The sequence below is a fragment of the Ceratotherium simum genome, chromosome 8, assembly GCF_057802395.1.
Source record: "Ceratotherium simum simum isolate JZ-2026a chromosome 8, ASM5780239v1, whole genome shotgun sequence".
Lineage (NCBI taxonomy): Eukaryota > Metazoa > Chordata > Mammalia > Perissodactyla > Rhinocerotidae > Ceratotherium > Ceratotherium simum.
Genome location: NC_141907.1, coordinates 48,738,791 through 48,755,899, shown reverse-complemented (window position 1 = coordinate 48,755,899; position 17,109 = coordinate 48,738,791). Strand labels below are relative to the sequence as shown.

General features: G+C 32.5%; 1 protein-coding gene across 19 annotated transcripts in view; it reads right to left on the bottom strand.

The window, feature by feature from the left end:
• The window catches only part of ADGRL3 (adhesion G protein-coupled receptor L3), an 812,769-nt gene that overhangs the window by 356,944 nt on the left and 438,716 nt on the right, over positions 1-17,109 (bottom strand). For all 19 annotated transcript variants that reach the window (XM_087434392.1, XM_087434383.1, XM_087434386.1 and 16 more), the window contains one exon: positions 8,690-8,799. In XM_087434392.1, coding sequence (XP_087290518.1) covers positions 8,690-8,799 — 110 coding nt within the window. The remainder of the gene's footprint in view (positions 1-8,689; positions 8,800-17,109) is intronic.

The following is a 17,109-nucleotide window of genomic DNA, read 5'->3' as shown; positions in this document are numbered from 1 at the left end:
TAAGAGGTCAATAGAGTTGTGTTCATTCTGGAGGCTTTAGGGGAAAATTCATTTCCTTGCTCTTTCCAGCTTCTTAGAGGCTACCTGTATTTCTTGGCTATTGGCCCTTTCTTCCGTCTTCAATGTACATCACTCTAGTTTCGGCTTCTGTTGTCCTATCTCCTCTTTCCAACGTTAACCCTCTTGCCTCCTTCTTGTAAGGACATTTCTGATTAGATTGGGTCCACTTGGATAATCCAGGATAATCCCCCCCTCAAGATCCTTAATTTAATCACATCTGCAAAGTTCCTTTGCCATTTAAAGTAACATATTTACAGGCTCTGGTTAGGATATAGATTTCTTTGGGGGACCATTTTTGAGTCTACCATATAAGTATTTAATTGTTTAAAAGACTGGGTTTTGAAAAATTTTTAAGCAATTAAAAAATTTTACAGTATTCACAGGAATTGTGATCTCCTACCACTTGAGAAATTCCTCAAAAATAAAACAAAAATATTAAAATTTATATAGTTTTTTCCCTTTACTAACTACCCATTTTAATGAGGTATTAATATGTTAAAATTTAAATATTTGAATGAAGTACTTTCTAAGCAAATTAATTTTTTCTAGTTTCGTAAGATTAATAATTGGAGTACAAGAAAATTAACAATGCTCTTTCATAGTATTTTAATTGATTTTACATGTATTTAGGAAAATGTTATTTGATTTGATTTGAAAATGTTAATTGATTTTACATGTATTTAGGAAAATGTTATATTCCATGTTTTTAAATCCCATGTTTATGCCACTTAATTTGAGCACCTTATAAAAATTTCTTTGAATTAAGTTTAAGTGCATAAGCTCTATAATCTTACTATTTCAAATAAAGCAAATGAGCATGGGTCAGCTAATCCCTCAAACTTTATTTATGTCTGTAATAACATTTTACTTCCTAAACCAAATATTTTCCTAACTCTAGCAATCCAATTAATTTTTAATACTCTCAATTCATCTTGTTTCCTCATAATTCGCATCTAAGTGTACATTTACATATTATTAATCTACTATAAATACATATAAATCCTAATTAGGTGTTGATGCCATTTGATGGTTTGCTTTATTTGATATAAGTTTACCTTTATGTTACTGCAGAATCATGTAATATTTTCCACAATATATATTTTAAAGCTAGTCAGTTTATTCAATTTCCCTCTGCAAACATATTTTATTTTATTTTTTATTTTTTTTCCCCCAAAGCCCCTGTAGATAGTTGTATGTCATAGGTGCACATCCTTCTAGTTGCTGTATGTGGGACGCGACCTCAGCATGGCCGGACAAGCAGTGCGTCGGTGCGCGCCTGGGATCCGAACCCAGGCTGCCAGCAGCAGAGCGCGCACTTAACCTCTAAGCCACGGGGCCGGCCCAGGCAAACATACTTTAATTCTTAATAAATCCTAGAAATGTGAAAGAAATTGCTGCTTCATTATCAATGGTATTAATAGTACTAACTGCTGGTTGTTATCTCTCCAAGTTACTCTCCCCAATCTTAACAGGGCCTCGGTCACCCTGACCTCCTATCAAGTATCAGAACAGGCTGACCTCTCCCCAACCTCAGGGTCTTTGGAGCAGCTGATCTCTCTGCTTTGAAAGTTCTTTCCCAGGCTCTTTGCCTGACTTCCTCATTCTCATTTTTCAGGTCTCAAATATCCTCTCTTCAGAGCAGTCTTTCATCACACCTAAAAAAGCTGGCCCTTTCATTGTTCTCCATCATACCATCGCATTTATTTTCTTCTTGCATTTTATCATCGATGATTCTATGTATTGGTTCATGAGTTTATTATTTGCCTTACCCATGAGATTGCCAGCTCCATAGTGCCAAAATCTATTTTTCCCTGGCACTTAAGGTAGTGACTGACCCATAGGAGGCACCAATAAACTTCTACTGATAGAATTATTGTTGATGCAAGAACTTATCGCTGTATTTTGAAAATTAAAAAATATAGTACAATTTAGGAGTGCTTTTACATCTATTAGCCTTGATTAAATCCAAACTCTAAAACAAGAGTTGCAAATTTAAGTATCTTCAGAAGCCAGGAGACATTTTAAATGATTTAGTGAACCAGGTACAACACAGTAAGTGCTGGGAAATATAGCAAATAGAAAAGAACAGACCCTATTTAAAATGGGCAGCCTCTACTCAGCTCTAGCCTTTGTTGCCCAAGGGAACGCAGGCCCAGTGTTTCTCCAGACTTCATGTTAAATCTGACTTTGAAGTGTTTTGAGTGTTTAAGGCCTAAGGAATCCCCCTGCAGGCTGTATTTGGCCTAAGGCCCTAACCTGCAGTCTGCTCTAAAGTCTACTGAGGGATCCGATCCTTCATTACCACACGTAGGTTCTTTGCCAGCCCCATTCTCCTTCCTTGGAAACAACAGCTGGATACTGGATTTCATTCAATCTTGATGTCCCAGCCTGGATCGTTACAGGAATTAGAACATTTTTGAAACTGATTCATTTGGACATGGAGTCCTTAAGAGACTGTCCACGACTTCTTGCTCTCTAGATCACTGGATCTTATTTTATTGGACCTGCTTTTCACCCTTTTCCCTTTGATTCTGAAACTACTACTCTCTATTTCCCCCCCCAAAAAAAGCTTCTTTTTTTTAACTTAAGTTAGTCAAAATTAGTTTTTGCAGATTTGCAAACAAACATTTCTCATTAATATATCAGTTAGTTACATTCAGAAATAGGTTATTGATTTTGTGCTCCACACTGTGATGGGTATTAGGACCCAGAGGAATTGCAGCATGCAGGGAAGTTATGATTTCTACCTCGCTCATCTATGAGTTCATCTCCTGTCACTCCTGTGTTTTGTATTTTATGCAACATCAAACCATTTTGGTTTGACATTCACCAAAACAATTGCTTATCTTACATTGTCCCACCTGCTAAAAATGGTTGCCCTTCTCACTAAAGTCTATTCATTCTTTAAGACTCAGCTCAAGGGTTATCTCTAGAAAATCTCCCTGAAGATACCCGCAGCCTGCCCCACACAAACATCAGCCACTATGGGATGGGTGTGTCTTCTCCGTACTCCGCTAATGTGAAATGCTCAACTGCTTTGCTGAACTAATAAGACTGTAACTTTGAGGATCTTGAGCCCCATTTGACTAAATTCCTTGAGGGCAGAATCTTTATCTTAGGTTTCTACCCTAGCGTTTAGCATGGTGCCTGGTCTGTAATAGATGTTGAGTGATGGAAGGAAAATGAAGAGGGAGGTCTTGAAAGAAAACAATATAATCTAGCTGAGAATAATTTCCAGGAACGTATGAAGCAGCTAGAAAAAGGTATGAGAGAGTTTAGGATGAGGACGCCCAAGAAAGTATAGTCCACCTATTCTTCCTGTTTTCCAAACTGATGATAACAATTTTTATGAATATATAATATTTTTAGCATACAAGCAAAGTTTAAATTAACTATTAATAACCACCAATTCATTTGCAAAAGCTTTATGAATTATCTCTTAGGTGCCAGATACTGTCAAGCAGAAAGAAACTATTTGAAAGAGAAAGAAAGAAACTGTAATGGAGAGGAAAAGAAGAAAAGAAAGAAAGGATGAATTTTGTTTCTATTGTTATAAATATTCTAAAAAAGAGAATTTAGATAACTGATACTCCTCTTACAGAGGGAGTGATATTTACGGGACAATACTTGCTATATTATATGAAGACATACAGAGGAATAAGATGAAAAACAAATTGGATGCTAGTAGCATTCTTGCAGGATACACTCACAATCACCAAGCATTTTGGAGAAACTAAAATTCATATAATCTATATTTTTACCATAGATCTTCCCTTTGAATTAATAAGGTCTTGTTTGTACACGGGAGTTTCTTGTGTTTATCATTCTAGCAATGAACATAATACTTTTGGAGGAGCAATTTTGACTATATTTTCTTTTTTCTTTCAATCATCCAATACATATTTATTGAATGTCTCCTATTTGTCAGAAACTGGAAAACTGCAGAGGCATTGGGAATCAAATTATATCTTGACATTTCTGTGATTTTTAAAAATTAAACATATGGGTTAATTTCAGCAGGAGTTTTAAAATATGTAATTATTTATTTACATAAGAGGAACCAAACTATGCACATATTAAAATATTCACTGATTTGAACATTAGTTGCAAAAATGTATTTAGTCATTATAACTAAACACATACTTAAAGACATTTTTATGTTTTAAATGCTGCAAAAAAGTATAATACTTTTTTCCTACAGTAAAAAAGACAAAACTAACAGATAATATAATTATTTGTAAATATTCATTTTCCAATAATACTCATTTTGCATGTCTTTCCATAAAGACAATCCCCTCACAACTGTTCAGCTGGCTAATACGAATGGTGAGAAAGTCTGTAAGTCCCATAACATAAGATTGGTTAATAAAACACTCATTTCAAGTAGCTTTCCAAATTGTGTGCTTCCCCCATCTATTTCCTAAGAAAATCCACCTTGAAGGAAGATTGCTAGAATAAGTAATATGTGCTTTGTATTTCTGAAAAGAAGAAACAAAGGACTGAAGAGAAAAGCCAGATTGTAAGAGAAGACAAGCACTTTTTGAGTGTAATGTGCGTAAAATTATATGCCTTGGAAGAAAGACAAATTGCCAGCAGGATACAAAGTAAAGATTCTTTGCTCAGAAATACTCTGCGTAGGTGGTTAGTTGTTTTATTGTTTTCTCTCTAACACAAGTCATCCCTGTAAACTGGCTACATGAAGGAAGCTCTACTTGAAGACGCCACAATTTCCATCCCAGATCAGGCCAGAAGTGATGGAGGTGGGGTGAGAAGAAGGAAGATGAGAGAGCAAAAATGTACATCCGTAATCAGTGAGGTTTAACTTCTTGAATATTTGGGTCATCTCCTGGGAAGAAAATATCACTAAGGAGGAAATTCAAACCTCAAAAGAAAATGCAAAGGCTATAAAAGTCGCATCGGAACTAAGATATAACAGGAACAGAGAAAAGTATTGATTCATTTGCCCCCAAATTTGGTCACAGACAGGGTATCTGTGAACCCAAACAAGCAAATACAGACAGTAGGAAGAAGTTAAGACTTAGAAAAGATTAAATATAACTTTGGCAATTCAGAAAAATTGAGTACAAGATAGTCAAAGAAGGCAGCCTCACTAAATTGTTTACAGTCACTAATTTTTCTTCTTTTCTTTCCTATCAGCATTTTTTTTTAAAAAGTCATACCATTTGGTTAATTTAGGCTAAGGTTCTTCTAAAACTGAAATTTTTCAATTATGCACCTATTTACTGACTCCTAAAACTCTGTGCAAAAATTACTGCAAGCTTACCTTAGATATTTTTAACTCTACTTCTCCTGTGTGATACAATGAACTTTGCTGAATTTTTTTGTCTGTATTACTTCTAATATGCTTATAGATCATTAATATTTATATTTTCCTATATTTCTATATTTTCATTTTTTCTATATTTTTCCATGAAAAAGTACCACCTTAAAAATCAATATTACCATGGAAAAATATACACATACATACACACAGAGCATGTATAAAGAAAGAAAATATCAATATATTTTTTCTACATATCAATATTAAGAAGAAAACTTTCATAAATACTAAATATATCACTATATACACTAAAGTCTGCCATCTTAAATTCAAAATGAAAATGAATATTACTGCATTGTATAAAAAATAGAACCTAACATTGTTTCATTGTTTATTCAGTTGTTTAATTAGAAAATTTTAAAATATAAATATTGAATCCTAAATCTGAAGTTTGCTTCTACTAATATAATAGGCGTCTTTTAACAAGTGTATTAAGTACAAAGATTTTCTCTTACAATACAGCTAATTTAAACAACTTCTTAAGTTACTCCTTGATAAGAGCCTCATTCTAAATTGTGGCTGGTATTTTTATAGCACAAACTAGTTTTTGCCATACAGCTTCATTAGCTATTTGGGAAAATAAAAGTTTGCAGTGATTCAGCTGCTTTAAGAAAAGAATACAAACCTTTTAAAAGTAAGTAGCAAAAGAACTAAGAAAAAGAGTCATTCATCGTTCACTTGCTTTCACCATGTACCATTACTGTACTGATGAAAACTGTAAGAGTTAAATATTGAACAAAATTGAATAACTCATGAAAATATAAAAGGAAACATCTATGGGGAAAACTATAATTGTGTCCTTCAGAACAGGAATTAGAGACACACTCAAATCTTCACTCTGCCATTTTCTAGCTATTCTACATTTTACAGGAGACATTTACTTATCCAATGGAGCTTCAGTTTCCTCTTCAGTAAAATGGTGATACTCATACCTAACACAGGGAGGATATTGGGAGAATTAAATAAAATAATGTATGTAAACACTTAACCCGGGTAGTAAATGACATGTGGTAAGTGCCAATAAATGATAGCTATTTTAAATACGTGAATCTTCTCAGTGTTGGAAAAGTCTGTGTATTTTATGTTAGGGACAAGAAAAAGAGCTTAGTATTGATCTAAATCACAATTTACTACAGATCAGGGAATGTCTACAAGGTGAGATTCAGAAAATTTTAATAGCTTACCTGAGCTAAGGACCCAGGGTTTTTGTTAAGTAACCAGACTGTATTCTAAACCCAGGCTTCCTGATTTCTGGTTGTCTTTCTGCTAAGCCAACCTATTTTTGAAATGAGTCACTATAGTTTATTTCACAGTTTATACTTTCTTTTGGATTATTTTCTTTAAAAATAATGTTAAATATACTAAAAGAACTCCCAATTATGCATTATACTTTTAAGTGAAATATACTGAAGATAATTTAAACACAATCATGTGGCAAGCGGTTGCACCTAAGTTTATAATTCTTATTTAATTTAAAAAATTGAATAAATATTTAATATAATATGGACATACTTCTAAGGCAATCAGTAAATTTTCAGAATTATCAGAAACCTGTAAATATAAGATATTCAGGAATCAAATTGCTCATCTCTGGAAATTTTTGAGAGACAGGAAATTTGTGGTAAACCACGAGCAAGTTCTTATTTATGCTGAAATGATTTAAGTAGATGATTTTTCAGAATGAGTTTGGCAGAGGATTTTGGAGTAGCTATCCTCAAAGAAATTCTGAAGAAATACAGAAAATTAAAGACACAGCTGTGAAAATCTTTACTTTTTAAAAACTGTGAAAAAATCTGTAATTTGACATTTCTATTTCAGCTTTCATGTTTCAAAAGTAGGATTGTAAGCTCACTACAACTGTTTTTAAAAATGAGGTATATCTTATTGTATATTTTTATAAAATGCCTTTGGAATCAGCTGTTCTACATATTTCACAAAGATCTTATTATGCAATACAAATATAATTGTCACAGTTCCAAAACGGACTACAAATGTTATTTCTTTAAAATATCAGTAATGAACAATAAATGGTCAGTACAAGCTTTACATTTTCATAGAAAGGTCTCTGGAGATAACAATATAAGAAGCATAACCTCAAGTGAGATTTCAATAAAACCTATACATTTAGGCTTTTTCATAACAAAGAAAATGAGTTTATAAAAAGTCACTAGATAAACCTTCTCTAATCATTCACACTATAAATAAAGCAAAAATAAAATTTTCTCTTGATTGTTTTCATCATTATTTAAAAATTTCAACTCTCTCTTGCTGGCCAAATTGCTCTCTATTATTGGAATACGCACAATGACAGCTCATGAGTAATGTGCTGCTTCTTCAATAAGCAGAAATGAGGCAAGCCTAGAACTATCTCTTGGCACCGTAAACTTGCTGATCCCCAGATACTTCACTTCTGAGATGTCAAAGGAAGTCAGAACCTGGGATTTGTTTATGATCCCAGGTGTTTTATACCTCTGGAATCAGCTGAACATGTAAGATGAGAATACAGGATTTCCTGAATGATCTTCACTAAGAAATCTCATGATTAATTAACTAGTTAGATCAAAAATGTTTTATTTGAGATAGTGATTCTTCCTTTGGGTAAAAAAATCAGAAAATGTTTCATTTTTGACTGTTTGATTCTTCATTATTCCTGAAGAAAAAATAAGTTGTTGGCATATACCATATCTGACATAAAGGCTGAAAAGACACGCTTTTGAGGCTGTAAAAGATACATTCTGAAGAGTGCTTTGGAATTTCAAATAGATTTGAAAGAGTGCTTTCCAAGAGTTCATGGAATCCTTGTATTTTCTTTTCAGTCTGCCCTCTCTGAATGAATACATTTTTAATCATCAAAATGTTCATAGCACAGAAAGCTTAGATATAATTGCTTCTATCAAATTCAAAATTTATCAACTTCTATATCACTAAATATACAAGTATATTATTCACTTTTGCTTTCTTTTGCTTGGATCTGGAGGGATGTAAGGTTAACATACCACTCTTTCAACCTTTTTCTAAGTACTTATATTCTTGCATTAAGAAAAGAGTTTTAGAATAGGTACCGATGTATAGAAACATATAGTCAAAATTATACGCTGCAATATTATGCAGCAACATCTAATCCTTCCAATGGTAGGGAGCATTTATTATCCTGAAAAATTAAAATTAGCCAGTTCTGTTCATATAATTTATGTGATTATTTTTATGTTTTCATAGAGAATATTTTGTCAATGCATGCAAAATACAGCTTAATTTCTTTTTATAAGAAAATTATATGAATATACATACTGTAAGGGACACATTCATACTGCACTTCAAGGTATTTATAGGTTCCCGGACACGGGTCTGGAAAAACATCAGGACCAGCCACCACTGCACACTGGGTCCTGTTATTGCACCTGAAGGCAAAAGACAAGAAAAGAAGAAATAATGAGTTTATGCAAAGTTAAATCATTATTAACATCAATACTCATTTCACTTTAGCTCCTGTTACACAGATTTAAATAAAGTTTTGGCCAATTTAGGGTTTCAGACTTATTAAGGAAATATCTGCAGTATATTTAAAAAAAAAACTAGACATAAAAATCAATTCATTCAGTTTATTCATACTAACTAATTTAGTATTTGATTGAACATAGCATGATTTTGAGTTAGATTTTAAATCGTGCTTAAGCAAACTAACTGGTCCACAGGATACTGCCAATGTGAAGACAGGTAAGAAGGATTGTTTGATAGGAAACACTCACTCCTAATATAAAAAAAAAAAAATTAAGAAAATATAAACACAGAGTTTTGTTAGAAAGTTATAAAATAAATTCACTGCTTATCATGGCATTCATTTTAAAGGTAGTGAAAATATGATGCTGAAAAGCTTTTAGCTAAACCTAAAAAAAATCTGTTAAAGTTAATATTTAAATATTAAAATATATCTTAAAATTGGGGCCGGCCTGGTGGCATAGTGGTTAAGTTTGGCACACTCTGCTTTAGCAGCCTAGGTTCGTGGGTTCGGATCCCGGGCATGGACCTACACCACTCATTAAGCCATACTGTGGTGGCAACCCACATACAAAATAGGAGAAGACTGGCACAGATCTTAGCTCTGGGCCAAGCTTCCTCAAGCAAAAAGAAGAGGATTGGCAACAGGTGTTAGTTCAAGGTTGATCTTCCTCACTAAAAAAAAATAATATATTTTATATATATATATATATATATATATACACATCTTAAAATCTAACTTATATAAATTAATATAATAATAACTAACCCCATAAGTTAAACCATTTTTAAGAGTTGATTCTCCTTGTGTTCAGCCAAATAATGACATTAATCTCACAGATTGCCGTTCACAGATACCAATATTCTATAATTTCAAATAACTTTGAATCTCCAAAGAGATTAGTCAAATACTGCTATTTAAATAGAAATAAAACTGAGGCATCCTTTGTGGCAATTGGGCTAAACAGATCTGAGCCACTCACATTTAATCATGGGTAAATATACATATAATTAAATTAATTCTTACTCTGAAAAAGACACCCAAGTTCAGAGTGGCCTTGTTATGGTAAATTTTACTCAGAAACTTTCTAAATTCAATACTTTATCAATAGGTAGACAATTCTGTGGAAAAATAATGGTTTTTCCCACCCAAAATATTGGCACTAAGTGTACAGGATGAGACATTCTAATTATCCTCTGTTCTATGTTCTTGTTTATTCATCTCAGAAATATAATACCTCAGGCCTAGATTTTTCTGTCACTTTCTTAAAAAGATGCTCTATGCTCTGATATGACATATACCTCTGAATCCCGGCGAGGACTGGCAGGATAAGGAGCATCTAGACCTGAACTCATTTTGATTTACAGTGAAAGTGCTTTGTGTTTACTTGAGGCTACCGTTTGTCAGGCTTAAGGAGGATTTTGTTTAGTCCCTAAATGAAAGCTGATTCATTACTGAACGTCTTAAGCTGAAAAATATATTCCGTGTTATCAGTGACAGATTAATAAAAGCCAATGTTCCATACTCATCAGGCGATTTAGCATAACAGTTAATCCTGAGGGTCAACATGTTCTAAAGTTCTCTTGTATATTTAATGTCTGAGGATGATCATCAGACAGCTGTACATTATACATTAATCTAAATGTCGTTACACTCACACGTGCACTGCAGATAGATAGCTTGCCATTTTAGTGTACTCAAACTTTTAAAAAATAGCAATACTTCCCTATTACAAAGAAAACCCATTTGAAGAAGCGGTCTCAAATTAAAAGACATGTTTTTCACAGTTAAAGAATACAATTTTCACATCACTCCTTGAAAAAATAAACTCATAAATCTATCTCAGGTTTTTATACAATGAGCAGCTATAAAAACTTATACTAGTTATTTCCATAGTTGTGAAAGAAAACTTGGCTATTATCAGGAACACATTTTAACTAGATATAATGAAAAATGAAAGAAATATACAAGATAAAATTTGGTGAAATGTAAATATTCTGTAAATGTAATATCATTTCTGAACTCCAGGGATTAAATTATGCCAAATTTCAAATGTGTGTGTGTTTTTATATATATATATATATATATATATATATATATATATATATAAAACTTTCTTTCTTGGTCTACTGTTGTTTTACTCCCTATTATCAACCTTTTATTCTAATTACTACAGCTCTAATAATAAAATTCACGTAGAAGCTATGTCTATTCTAATAATTTTCGGATATAGAAGGGCAATTACAAATCTTTTATTATTTAAAAAGTCAGTGCTTGATATCAACAGGTAGATTACTAGTAATTTATGAATAGGGCCTAAAGGTTAAAATTTACAACTATGGAAGTGTTTGTTACACAGAAAATTATCTTGAATCAAGAAGAATTTCAAATGGGTTTTTCCATAGACTAGATTAAAAAAATATAATATGGGGGCTGGCCTGGTGGCTTAGTGGTTAAGTTTGCTCACTCCCCTTTGGTGGCCTGGGGTTCACAGGTTCAGATCCCAGGCGCAGACCTACGCCCTGCTCATCAAACCATGCTGTGGCAGCATCGCACATATAAAATAGAGGAAGACTGGCACAGAGGTTAGCTCAGGGCTAATCTTCCTCAACAAAAAGAGAAAGATTGGCAATGGATGTTAGCTCAGGGCCAATCTTCCTCACCAAAAAAAAAAAAATTTATATATATATATAATATGGACACTATACACATCCCTCCATCCATATACATGCATCGACCAATTTACATATTACATATTATTTAAGTTATAAAAATACTAAGTATTTATGCATATGCAAGAAAATTGAAACAAATGACCATTTGTTATAAACATTAGACATTGTTGTGAGTCCAAAATATCTTACTTAACCTTAACTAAAGATGAATCAAGAAAGCCTTGTAATTGATGAGATACTGTATGTGAAGAGGTATATAAACCAAAACATGCTATACCAACAACATATTGCAGTCACTGTCATTACTGTTCTGTAGAAAACAATGCTTTACAACATTTGCTTTTCATTACTATTTCTATACCAAATGCTTTATAAATTAATATTATAAATTAATTAAATAATTTATAAATTAAGATTCTTAAAAATCAAAAGGAGAAAAGTAGACAATCTCTGGAATATTATTTCTGTATAAGTAATATTGATTGTTTAAAAACTAGCTACATTTTGAAAACAAGAGTTTAAAGGTCTGTCTTCTTGTTTTATTTTATGATTTCAGTTACTGTGAGTCAAAATGAAATTAACTTAATATTAGATTAAAGATTATTGAACAATTTGCACCAGTAAGAGTACTTTTATAGTCACATCAAAATTGTCACAAGTAAATTCATTTTAAAATATTATAGATAATAAAAGTGAAATAAAATAATTGAATGTTCTCATGTGCTTTAAACCAAAATTTTCATTATTTACTTTTAATAGAAATATAAATTTAAAAATGATTTTCAATATCCCTGATATTAAAGATATTTTTAAAACTTACAATAAAGGATGAGAAAAGACTGCACTAATATGGTCAAATGCATCCTAATTCACTGATATTCATGAGAAAATATCATAATTTTAAGAAAGTATTAAGGTTTATTTACAGTGATAACATAACCAGGCCCTCTGAACCCAAAATGGCATGCAGCACTCGGAAAGATCAATCTCTGAACATAAGGTAGGAGTAATAGAAAGAATGAATATTTATTTATACACAGACTGTTCCAAAAGAAAAAAAAGAACAAAAACATGTTGTTTTAATTCAACTTACATATAAACCTCCAACTTAAGTATAGTTGCCCTTCATTGATCAAGTTTATTTAATATGATAATTAATATGTTGAATGCTATTGGTTATTAGCACTGATTTTAAAGCAGTATTGTTTAACTTTAAAAGATATCTTATGATGACTGCCAGGGAGGATACACATAATCATAGGATACAGAATCATTTGCTGCTAACTTATTCATTCCAATATGGTTCATGGCAGTATAAGAACAAAATTAGTTAAGCATGATAGGGAAAGGCGTCCCTGGGCAAATAAGTTCCTCTATTTGCCACAGTATACCGCAGTATATAGTAAAAATGATATTGCTGGGCTTATGTACATATCAACTATTCAGATAAGTTCCTATTATATATGAAATAAATTAATTAGTGTCTTTTCTGCTAAATTCAATAAAGTGATGTTTATTTTGACTTCCATTATCCAGATAAAAATTAGTAGCCCCTTATCTGATGTTTGGTTATGACAAATTTATAGATGAAGCATATAAAAATGAGCCTTAAGTATTACTATAGTTTAAAACATTCTCACATAACAGACATATAAGGATGGTATGGTTGGTTCCACAGCTCTACTAATCTAATATAGTACCATTAAAATAATTCAAATAAAATATTGTATTTATGTTCTGGGAGTGTAATCTACAGGGGTTCTCCATTAATAAATCCTTCAATCACATGTTATTACACTCTAAAATCAGTGTGTACAAACAAGCCACTCTTAGGAATGTTAAGAAACTTCTCTGTTGATGCCTCAGCCATATAAATATACAAAACTCCACTGAAAATCACTGGAATGACAAGATATGATAGTGTAAATTTAAAAAAGGTGCATTGTGAGTGTCTTTTTGTTACCAACATTAGTGATACGAATTTACATTAGCACTTATCAAGTGATATTTATACAAAAGCATGTGTGATGAAGAAACACAGATATACTTAGCATATCCAAGTAGCTCACAGCATCTAACATATGACAAATCAATGTTTGAGTCATGTAAGAATAAGGCACTATGCTCTATGAGGAAAAAGTTTTAAAGATATCTGTTAATGCAAGAAAAAAAAGGCACCATTCCTCATAATATGTTAACGTTTAAACTCTGAAAACGATCTAGGTAATCAGGATAATAGGAGTTTTTAATTCTCAGGATGGAATGTAGCACTACAAGAAAACATAAATTAACGTGTGACTATTAAGGGTATTTTGTTCAATATGAATCAACAGAACTCTTTTTTCCTCCTTAAAACAGTACTTTCCCTATTTTCCACTGCCTTTCAGTCTGAGACCTGCTGACATGGCATTCATTTTGGACTTATAAGCCTGGGAAGGATAAGGCAATTATCTCATGGTAGAATATGAATATATACATCAGAAAGGAATCATCTAGATCTCAAACGGTAAGAGAACTAAGTGGTCAGAGAAAACAGAAATCAATCATCATCATTAAAAATATGAAAAAAATTCTCTCATTCTTATATTTTAGCTATACTCTTAGCCTTCACAAAGGAGTCTGCCAATGTTGTCCACTGACAATATAGGTGGCAATTTAAGAAGAGTAACAAAAGTGATAAAGCCTCTAATTTGTTTCATTTTTGAGAAAGTTGATTCTAAATCATAAACTGAAAGTATGGCAGGATCTTAGAAAACACACTGTGACAATGCATGTAAACTAAGTTCTGTGATTCACAAGGTGATTCTCTAGCCTCAAGTCTTTTATTTTCTATATTCTTTTATACATGATTTTACAAATATTCCTTTATATTAGAGAAATGTAATTTGACACAGGCAAGTGAAAATATGACCAAACTGATGAGCGAGGAGGATTGTAGAAACTAGGGTACTAATTAGTTTTCTTGTTGCTTCTGGAACAAATTACCACAAACTTAGTGGCTTAAAACAATGTAAATCTATTCTATTATAGGTCTGGAAGTAGAAGTTCAAAATGAGTCCTATACGGCTAAAACCAAGGTGTTGGCAGGGTTGCTTCCATATGGAGGCTCTGGGGAGAATCTGTTTTCTTGCTTTTTTTCAGGTTCTAGAGGCTGTCCCCTCATTTCTTGGCTTGTGGACCCACATTACATCACCTTTTCTCACCCTGATTCTGACATGACATCACCTTCTTCCTTCTTTGACCTTTTTGCCTCCCTCTTATAAGGGCCCTTGTGATGACATTTAAGGCCCACCTCCATAATCCAGGATAATTTGCCCATTTCAAAAGCCTTAACTTCATCACGTGTAAAGTTCCTTTAGCCATATAAAGTAACATTCACAGGTTATGGGGATTAGGATGCCAACATCATTGGGGGGCCATTATTCAGCCTAGCACAAGAACTTAAGTAAAAAGACATATTGAAAACTGTCTCCTGAGACAGTCACCTTGAAGAAGTCTTCACAGTAAGATGGATGTCACTGCAGTGGAGCATGGCTAAGGTGTTTAATGTCTCTATAATGCAGTTTTATTTACTAAAAGGATGTACAGACCTCCAGTTACATATACTATCTTCCAGTGCAAATAAATGTTTTGAGTATAATTTGGCTAAAAGACATTATATGTTTGTTTTGTTTGATCACAATGGAATTCTCAGTGCATAAAGCTTATTGCTATAGATGTGGGAAACTGAGGTAGATCTACCTGACCAATAAAGTCAACTTTTAAAGCATTTTACAGAAATTGTGATCGAAGTTTCAATTTTGGATTTATATAAAACCTCACAACGTGAAATATCAAACATTATGAAATTATTAATGAAACCCCATTGATTCATATTAAATTGAATTTATGTTTCTGTGTTATTATACTTTTCTACAAACAAATAAAAAATTAATATTTCATGTTTACAGACTGAAATAATTTTATTTTGACAAAATCCAATTTAAAATACTAATTCTCTACTGCAATAAAAAGATGTTATTTGTCTATGTTCTAAATTTTGTCAGTGGTAATTTAAAAAATAGAAATCTTTTCAGATTGTCTTATTATTATAATATAAATTTACAAATTTATGAACCTTAAGGGCTTATTCCTGAAAATTTTTCAAATTGACTTAATAATACTCAGAAAATATAGAAATGTTTCAAAATGTGGTAAGCAAGAAAGTCCAATTTCCAAATATTCCACATGTCTCTGGGTAATATTTGGTAGAAGAAATTATCATAATCATCAGTCAACATCCATATGATATTTATGGAGCCCACTCCAAAAATAAAATGATTAGCTATGTCAAACACGAGTACAATTCATAAAAGCATGTGTTCAAAATAAATAAAAATGTGCTTTTAAAATTAACATGTTCACCGGGGCCAGCCCTGTGGCCTAGTGGTCAAGTTCAGCATGCTCCGCTTTGGCAGCCCAGGTTCGGTTCCTGGGCGCAGACCTACACAACTCATCAGTAGCCATGCTGTGATGGCAACCCACATACAAAATAGAGGAAGACTGGCACAGATGTTAGCTCAGGGTGAATCTTCCTCAAGCAAAAACAGGAAGATTGGCAACAGATGTTAGCTCAGGACGAATCTTCCTCAGCAAAAAAAAAAAAAAAAAATTAAAATATTCACAAACATTGCTTGGAAAAGCATCTCAGTCCTTAGTTCTGTATCAGTGATTTCCAAGCTCTAATTTTCTAGCAGTAGTTGAATGCTATAACAATGGCTATAGAGAATTATGCAAAACTTTTCATTTAAAAATAATTGGAATTGAATATGTATTAGCTTACTACCATCTACTTGTGGCAGCTTTTGTGAGCTGAACATTCTTTACTTGCATGTATGGTTAACCAAATAAATCAGAGCATGTGTCTGCTTCATTATCTGAAAGTATGGCACATAGAAGCATTGCTCCTTTTCTCCTAAATAAAAAGGAGCAATATTTTTATATGTATATATATTTTATACACATGTATTTTTCTTAAATGAAGACAATGCCCACTTCATTACTTCATTGAGAGTTAGTTAGGATATTAATATATGAATCTATTTTCCAGGACTACTTGTGTTATTCTACTCTTTTTTCTTTTTTAAGTCACAGACAAACTTAAGTCAAGTGCTGCAAGGCATTCTTTTCTTCCCAGAGCTACAAAAATGTCCTATGTGCATGACAGGGGTTAGATGAGGGATGTCATACTGAGTAATTTAGTTAAGTTTTTTCCTCATCAATATTTGGTATTTCCAAATCAAACCATTTATGTATGAGAAAAATAAAAAGAAATAAAATTAAACCTTGAGAAAGAGAATTGGAAAGAAAAAGAAATTTTACTAATGTTGGCTACTGAAGTCAGTTAACATGAAAGACTATATAAGGAACAACATAGGATGAGCTGGGAAAAACGCCTTTGGCTTCCTCACATTTGCTCTTAATAAAGTGCTAAACAAAAGAAACAAATAATCCTATGTGAGTGCATGTATGTGCGTGTGTGCACACACATGCACACA